The 9,189-nt window shown below is 42.1% G+C and overlaps 1 protein-coding gene across 5 annotated transcripts in view; it reads right to left on the bottom strand.

The window, feature by feature from the left end:
- Window positions 1–9,127, bottom strand: part of WDR33 (WD repeat domain 33) — a 123,738-nt gene extending 114,611 nt beyond the window's left edge. The window contains exons 1-3 of one of the 5 annotated variants that reach the window (XM_019717942.2): window positions 7,614–9,127; window positions 1,393–1,484; window positions 968–1,046 (exon numbers count right to left, since the gene is read on the bottom strand). In XM_019717942.2, the coding sequence (XP_019573501.1) occupies window positions 968–971 (4 nt within the window). In that variant the 5' untranslated portion in view covers window positions 972–1,046; window positions 1,393–1,484; window positions 7,614–9,127. Of the gene's footprint in view, window positions 1–967; window positions 4,797–7,613 lie in introns of those variants that run through there. The other 4 variants (XM_074334643.1, XM_074334674.1, XM_074334686.1 and 1 more) reach the window with 4 other exon arrangements.
- Between the last annotated feature and the right edge of the window lie 62 nt (window positions 9,128–9,189).

Genomic DNA, 9,189 nt, shown 5'->3' on the forward strand with positions numbered 1-9,189 from the left:
ACTTTGCTAGCTTAGCCACAGCAGTTATATCAGTGGCTAATGACTAACTGGTAACAGCCGATGGCCAACTAGTCACAGTTGATGACCATCTACTACCTGAGCCAGCACCTTTCTATGTGAGGCCGAGAGCCTGGAAACTGCTTTCTGGGACTCTGTCCCCACTTCTCTCCCCGGCATTGGAACCCTGGGCCGGGGTGGGGCTGGAATCTGTCCTCTGGGGGATGCGAGGGACCGCCACAGCTGAACTATCCCTTCTGATCTTTAACGGTCACATGTGGGTGTGGGACCAGTTGGTGCCGTGTCTCTGCCCCTCCCACCAGTCTGGAGGTGGCTTCTTTTGCATCTCCTTAGTTGAAAGGCTTCAGTTCAGCTTGATTTTAAGCGATTCTCAATGACGGTTGTTCTGTAGTTTAGTTGTAATTTTGATGTGGTTGTGAGAGAAGGTAAGCACAGCCTTTACCTACAGCACTACCTTGGTATTCCTTCCTCATGATTTTTAACTGCCACACACAGATGTGGGAGGAGCCCATTCTGAGTCTCTGCCCTTCCTAACAGTCTTGAAGTGGCAGCTTCTGTATGTCTGTAGTTGTAGGGCTTCTGTTCAGCTAGACTTCAGGTGATGCTCATTGATCGTTGTTGTGTAGTTTAGCTGTAATGTTGTTATGGTCTTGAGAGGAGGCAAGCAGTGTTTACTCTGCCATCTTTACCAGAATGGACTGTATGGATATTAGAAGACATTAAAGAACTGTTCAATTTTTTACACGTAACTAATATTTTGATTAAATTTTTTAAAATCCTTTTCTGTTATATTCTGAAGTTTGTTGGTTGAATGATGTAATGTCTGGTATTTGCTTTAAAATATTCCAGCCAAGGATATCAGTAGAAATGGTTAATAAGAACATTCAAAAAACTCTCTTCCATAAAAGCAACTCAAATACTGGCAAAAATTTGTCAAAATCAAACTTACCCATTTTTCAGAACTCAGGAAATTAAGAGTTTTCAACAACCTGAGGAATGTTTATTCAAGAAATAAATGGCTGAATTTCCTTAAGGGGGGAAAGGAAGGAAGAGAGAGATAGATGTGACAAATTGACTAGGTAACAAGTGAGAGTTGTTATATTATTCTATTTTGTGTATATTTGAAATTTTAATAGGAGGTTGAACAATTAACTCATTAACTAAGGGGAGTAGATAACACATGCAAATAGCATAAAATTCAAGTTATAAAAGGAAAAACAGTGAAAAGATAATCACTCTCTTGCCCTGTCACTTCTCTGGAAGCAAGCCACTCTTACCAGTTCCTTGTGTGTCCTTCCAAAGACACATATATGAAAATAATGTATACATGTACCTCTTTTTTTCCCTATACAAGTAGATGCCATGCAAACTTACCTTGCTTCTCTTGTGGCAATATATCTTGGCACTCTTCCTTCTCAGTTCACACACAGACATATCCTTAGTCTTTTTAACAGCTTCTCCATTTTCTGTTATATGGTTGAAAAATCATTTAATGATTTACTGATGGCACAAGTAATGCTCTAATCACTATCTTTATATGTTCTTTATATATCTGAACACAGCTCTATATATCACCTCCCACTAGAGTAGACTCTAGAGATCCTTGTCGGCTCTAGATAATGCAGAGTTCTCCCTACTTTTGGGAGGCAGAGAAAGCAAGCCTGCTCAACTAGCAACAACAAATTAGAAACAGAACAAACTAAAGCAACTAAAGTGTCTGAATTAAAGGCCAAAGAAAACAATACATGTATCTTCTTTAAATATATAGTTCTGATGCTTTGAGAAAATGCAAACTAGAGTACTGTATACACAACTATAGGTTTGCCTACAAAGCATGCCAGGGGAGAAAAAGGTCATTGGAACCCATGTCAGTAGGCCTAGCTCCAAGTCCTGGTTCTGCTACTTTGTGAATCAATGTTGGCCTCTATTGTCTCCATTGCAATGCTTGTTATAGAATTTTGGGGGCAGTTGGCAAATTCAGTCCCCAGCCCAGTGTTTGCCCTTGGCTATGGGCATACACAAATGCCACTACTAAAGCTTAATCTCAATTGTGTCCTAAATATTTTTCTATCACCAGGAATCCCATTAGTCACGTAGTCCTGGGTTCAAATCTTTTCTGGAGTTTACATCTTCTGTAATTTACTGATTGCATAATATTTTTTCTGAGTTTCAGTTTCTTCCTTGGTAAAATGGAATAACATGGCTCAGTCTTCAAAATAAGTTGCAAACTGACCATGTCTCATCTCCACTACCATTTTCTCCAGAGATAGACTATGCTTTCAGTCTAGTTAAGAATAGCTTTCCATTTTAAGGGTTTTTTTGTTTTGTTTTGTTTTAAAAAATACTAAAACTATGTGAAGGAAAGTATGCCCTTTACAGAAAATTTGTAGACCCCTGCTCTAGTCCAAGCCATATTTGTTCGAACTGTTGCAATCGCCTCCTGACTGCTCTCCCTGCTTCCCTTTTTCATCTCAGTTTCCCCTCCCACCCAACTCCAGTCCACCTTCTACACTGCAGCCAACAATGACCTGTTTAAAATAAAAATCAGATCTTATTTTTCCCTTACTTCAAACCTCCAAATAGCTTCCCAATGTGCACAGTACAAAACCCAACCATTTGCTCCACACTCTAGGTCTGCTTCCATCTGCAGTCTCAGCACCTGCTAGTGTTTCCCATTTACTAACCTCTGACCACTTGAGCTTGTCTTCTCTGTACCCGGGCCCCTTCCTCACCTGTGCCTTTGCACTTAGTGTCCTTTCTCCTGATCTGGAACTCGTTTTCTCCACTAGATTTTCCTATCCCCGGCAGCTCAAAAGCAGCTCTTCACAGGCCATCCCCAAGCACCACGTCTGATACAACACATTCTTGGGCTAATCCGCTTAGTTGTTTTTCTTGTTTTTCCCTAGAATGTAGGCTCCAAGAGAGCTAGAACCTTCTTTCTCATCTTGCTCTCCTTTTTAAATTCCAATCTGTATGGTGGGGACTCAACAAAATGTGTTGAATGAATGATCAGATGCTAGAGGGCATGAGGATAAGGGCCTTAGAGTGATTTTAAAATTCCCCCAAAGGTTGTGGTGAAGTTTCAGTAAGATATATAAAACATTTAACAGTTCCTAGCCACAAACACCTGGGCCCAATGACATTCTGCCCTCCTTCTCTATTTCGAATGCAAATACCCCTGGGAGTTAAAGACCTGCAAGTGTATGTGTGTAGGTATATGTGAGAGACTGAAAGAGAGACAAGAGAGATTCAGCTGGGGAGTACCCCAAGGCCATACCAGTTACTAAAATATTGAAATACTTCCATAATACCCTTTTCCCCAGGCCTCACCATGATCTGGCAATTAAAGGGTTAATGCCTGACAGCACTAAGGCCAATGGCCCCTAGGTTGTTAAATATTTTGAAAGCCACCCTGTTTTTAGAAACTGGCAGAAGCAAGTTTCTGAAAAGATGAGTTCTGACTAGACCCTGAGAAGATCCCAGATTTGCCGAGTTGACTCTCCATAATCTTATACAGGGAGGCAAAAGATGATGATGGTAATGGTGATGCTGATGATGTGATGATTTAAAGCAGCCCATTTTTATCCACCACGAACAGGACATATTGCTAATGGTATTGTTTTTCCACTTCACAGAGGCATGTAAAACTGAGCCTCTTCATCTGATCTTGAAATCCAACTAGACGTGTTGAAAGCAGTGAGTTCTAGATAAAGAGTTGTGGTTTCCCTAGCTGTGAATTTGCCATCAAAGGGAAGTGTGTACCGAGGAGGGACAACAGCTGGTTGGCACTGTAATAGGAAATGTTGAAACTCTGCTAAAGCTCTCTTGGGAGCCCTGGGGTAGCTGAGGCCAATTGTTCCGGTCTGTCCAGGGGAGCCCATCCCTAGCATGGGTCAGCAGAGATGAGCATGCAGAGTTCACATGTCCATAAGGGGAATGACAGATGGGTATTTGGCACTTTCCTGTCCAAGCTGAAGTAAACTGACCTGGGTTAGAGGGCAAGTTCAGTTCTCAAATGTCTCTTTAGGTAGTACAAATGTTTACCTCTTTTGTGTCTATTTACTCAAGAACCTAATCTTTATTTTGTTAAATAAAAATAAGTTTTAAGTTTTACATATTTTTTTCCAGTTTATGTATTTTTTTAAATAAAGTTCTCTCTCTCTCTTTCCCCCTTTCTTCCTCCTCCCCACCCACTCCGGTTCAAGCCGTTGTGTCTCAGTCTAGTTGTGTAGGACACAGCTCCCTGGCCCATGCTGGTATTGAGCCTCGAGCTCCCCGGCTGAGGCAGTCGGCCACTGGTCGTTGGTCGGCCGCTCACAGCAGCTCACGGCAGCTCACGGCAGCTGCCGGCCGCTCACGATGGCCACCAGTCACTCATGGCAGCACTCGGTAGCCCACAGCAGCTTACACTGACTTCTGGCTGTTCACGGCAGCCCAGTTCTAGGGAGAGCTGTTGTTCACCATCTTAACTGTGGAGGGCACAGGTCACTGGCCCATGTGGGAATCAAACAGGCGACCTTGGCGCTAGGAGCACAGTGCTCCAACCACCTGAGCCACTGGGCCGGCCCCACCAGTTTATATTTTTATATATTCTCTGTATATGAAGTTTTATATATTTTTTCCAGATATAACTGAAATATAACATTGTACATTTTTTTCCAGTGATATGAACTTTTAAGATCTATTCTTTTAGCAACTATAGTCACCATGCGGTACATTACATCCCCAGGACTTAACTTATAACTGGAAGTTTGTACCTTTTGACCACCTTCACCCATTTTCCCCAATCCTTATCCCCAACCCCCCACCTCTGCAACCACCAAACTGTTCTGTTTCTAGGAGTTTTTTGTGTGTTTTTTTTAAGATTCCACATATAATTGAGATCATACAATATTTGTCTTTAACTATTTCACTTAGTATAATGCCCTCAAGGTCCAGCATAATCAAAACATTCTGGTTGTAAACCATTTATCTTCTGTAAAATGCTCACCTGTTTAATAGGTGAGTAATATTCCATAAACAAGTTACCGTAAGATACTATGCCATTTCTCTATTGGAAAAAGAGTGAGAATCAGCTCTGGAACTAGAGCTTTTTCTGTATTCAAGGTATTTGGTATACAAGGTGTGATCACAAAATACAGAAAATGTTTAAGTAAAAAGATAATTTTCAGAAATGGAATCACTAGGTTAGAAGATGAACACTTTTTACAGTACTTGATCCATTTGGGGGAGGTTTGCGTTTATATAACCCTGCCAGGAACTTTCCCCTCATGGGGGAACACCACTTCCACCTTCTTGCCTCTCCAACAATGTGGTTCCTTGGGGAGCTGCAATGTTTTTCTAGCTCTCATCTCTACAACCACCTCCAAGAGTGGGTACCAGACACAAACCAGACTATTTAAAGTCCTTCCTTGGCATTTCTGAATCTGGGTCCAAAGAGAGCCTGAACCAATCCCTCAGGTGGCAGAATATCAAGATAATGAAACCCAGGAGCAGTCAAAAGCCTGTTCTTTGCTCTGTGGAAGAAGGTCGGCAGTAATGATAGTGACGTTAATACAGAGACAAGTAGGAATTGCGAGACGGCACATGGCATAGGACTGCCTGGTTCCGGTGGTTCCTGCATCTCTGCCCTTCCTGAGGTTTGGAAGTTTTCTTTCAATGAATCCACCCTTTCAGGAAGTCCCCCTTTTTGTACTTTTGTTGGGTTTCTAGCACTTGTAATAGATTCACACAGATAGCCTCAGGACTTTCCCGACAACCTGACTACACTTCCCCTGTTCATTCAACCTCCCACTCTCCAAAATGCCTATTTCATACCTTCTCTCCTCTCAGACTATACTTTCCGGTAATGACCTGTTTATTACAACAGCACTGTCAAGGTTATGAAATGTTTTGTACTAAAGCTGGGAGATGTGGAGTGTTGATAAAATGAGCACATGCTCTGTGGCTAAAGGACAGCTGGGCCTGCTAGACACATGCTTACCTATAGTTAGATGAACCCAGACCCACTGTTTTCGCAGGACCAAGTCTATAGCCCACATGCATGCCATGTGTCCGTCACACATTCTCTGCCTTCTTTCCTAAACAGTCTGCTCCTACCCCACTTTTCCACTCAGCCATGGACCCCATTCCTTCTCTCCTTTGTGGGCTTTCTTCCTGCAGTTTCCTCCATCACATATAGTGAATTTCTCGTCCTCTGGGGTCCTTCCCATGAACAGACGCACGCGTACAGGCACCTTCCGTATCAGAGAGCCTCCCTCTCCTAACCCTGTCCCTTGCCAGCTCCCTCTCCATCGCTGTTCCCCTGCATACAGCCTCTGAAAACCTTTCCCTATATCGCTGCACACTGACCCCCACACCCACTACCCTGTTTCTCCCAGCCCTTCCACACTTTAGGGACACTCACTTCCTAGTCTCTACCCTGCAGGCTCTGCCCCACACTTTACAGGGCTGTCGCTCCTTCATCATTCAGGCCTCCTCAAGGAAGCCAAGCCAGTGGTCCTCTCTGTCACTGTTAGCAATTTCCTTCACGGTCTCCTCTTCTAGACTGTAGGCTTCCTGACAATCTTGTTGGCCTTGCTCATCCCTGTATCCAAGGAGCCTGGAACACCTGAGAGCTCTTAGGTGTTCACCATACATTTATTTAACTCCTGATCACTACGTGGCATGTAGCTGAGCTTCAAGAGGAGAATACAATCACTTAATCTGCAAGTTTAAAGTTTTGACAGGAAGGGCCGAGCAGTCGTGAAGGACTAGAAATCATCAAGTGAAGAGGGAAGGGCGTTCTGAACAGAGGGGGCAGCACGCTTTGCTGGAGACAGATGACACCGCTTGGGCTCAGGAGCCCTGAGAACTCGGAGGCGGAACTGTGGGAGGGCGGCGCGATGTGACATCCTCACTTGTGGGTGCACATGCGTGCTGTCAGGAGCATCACTGCAGACTAAACCTATGACACAGAAACCTAGAAATACTGTATCCATAGAATATGCCGGTTACCACAACCACCACCACCAAAAAGGAAAAAAAAAAAAAGCTAATGTATAATTGAGCTTCCAGGAAAGCAAAGGAAATGTCCAGGGGCAAGAAACAAATTGGGAACTGAAAGCCAGAGTGGTCAAATTCAAAGTGACACCATAGCAACCTTGGTTGGAGTCAGGGAGGTGGCATCAGGTCTGTCTGGCTAGAGGCTGCAGTTTATCCTCCAGGTGGGGTTTTAGGGCTGGGAGCACAGGAAATTAGCACTGAGCCCCCCATATAAAGCCAGGACCTTGAAGGGCTATCCCTTCAGGGAAAGGTGGGCTCTGCCCACAGGCCCAGGGAGACAAGCATGCTTATCACTACCCATGTCTCTCAGTTGAAAAAGTCTCCTCTGAGAAATCAAAATCTGAAACTTGTGCCATGCGTAGGCTAGAATTCAAATTCAAACTGTCCCTATGATGTAGGAATCCCAAAACTGACCAAATATTGCAAGAAATTGTCCCAGGCCATTGGTGCCACGGGCCTGCGAGCAGTGCAAACCCCTCTGTACAAACACTTCTCAGTGAAGGCACATTTCCACAGTCAAAACAATCTCCATTAAAGATCACAATACTTACAAAGCAAATGAAGACATACACCAAGAACCTGAGATAGCCAACCTGAAAAAGAATATAAAAAATATATTTAAAATTATAAAAGAAGCAATATAAACCACGGTGAAGACACTATGAAGAAAAGAACACGCTGATTTGGAAAACACCAAATTGAAGATCATGAAATATAAAACTAGTTATTGGAAGAAAAAAATCAGTGGATAGGACTGGGGAGTATTGAAATGGGGGAGGGGGAATGGGAAGTGACTGTTAATAAGTACAAGGTTTCCTTTTGGAGTGATAGCAGGTCTCAACTCAGATTGTTGTGATGGTTGCACAACTCTGTAAATATACTAAAGACCATTAATTTGTACACCTTAAATGAGTGAACTTTATGGTATGTACATTATACTTCAATAAATCTGTTAAAAAAAACAAACTCTGGGTACGTTAAAAGCAGATTAGGCATAGCTGAAGAATTAGAGATTGAACAGATTTGAGTAACTCACTTAAATATAGCATCAAGAGACAAGTAGATGAGAAATATGAGAGGATGAGCTATAGAGAAAATAAGAGTCAAATATAAATCTAATAAAAGTCAAGAAGGAAAGAGGAGGGATGGAAAAGAAACTGCAGTAAAGTGATAATAACTAAGAACTGTTCCAAATAACAAGACATGAATCCACATATAGAAGCAGCACAATAATTCCTAAAGAGAATAAAAACGAATCCATTCCAACCACCTTGGAGTGTAAAACACAAATAACAAGAAAATCATAAAACAATTAGAAACAACAGATTACTTACAAAGGAACAACATTAAGACTGTCAGATTTCTTATCAGTAATAGAAGTCACAAGGCAATAGAACAATAGTATCTTCAAAGTACTCGGGAAAGTGTCTATGTAGAATATGGAATTCTACAACTACTCTTCAAAATGAGGGTGAAAGACATATTTGGCCAAAGACAGAGACTCTTGACCCTCACACTCTAATTCAAAGAACTACCAAAGGAGCATTTTTGTGAACAAGAAAACTGAACCCAGGAGAAAGGAGGGATGACGAAAGCAACACTGAGCAAATATCATGTTTCCCCCAAAATAAGACCGGGTCCTATATATTTCCCTGAAAATAAGACTGGGTCTTATATAAATTTTTGCTCCAAGAGGCATTAGGGCATATTTTCAGGGGATATCTTATTTTTTCATGTACAACAATCTACATTTATCCAAATACAGTCATGTCATCTTCTGGAACACTGTCATAGCGTACTAAATGCATCCATCTAGCTGACGATCTTAACTGGGACTTATTTTCGGGATGGGTCTTATTTTCGGGGAAACAAGGTAAGTTGGTAAAAATCTAGTAAATCTGTGCACTGACTGTAAAACAATAAGTGTGCATGTTTGTGTGTTGGGGGTAATTAAAAACAGGGTCAAAATGAAGTCCTGGACAACAGTGGCATGGGGGGGAGGCATCTCATTAGAATTAAAGCATGCTATGGTCCTTGGATTACTTAGGAGTGAAAGGACTTTATTAAAACAATTGAGTATTATATTTTAAGGGAAACTTCTAAAAATAAATAGAAGGTATCACTTCC

This window comes from Rhinolophus sinicus, linkage group LG01 (genome assembly GCF_036562045.2).
Source record: "Rhinolophus sinicus isolate RSC01 linkage group LG01, ASM3656204v1, whole genome shotgun sequence".
Classification (NCBI taxonomy): Eukaryota; Metazoa; Chordata; class Mammalia; order Chiroptera; family Rhinolophidae; genus Rhinolophus; species Rhinolophus sinicus.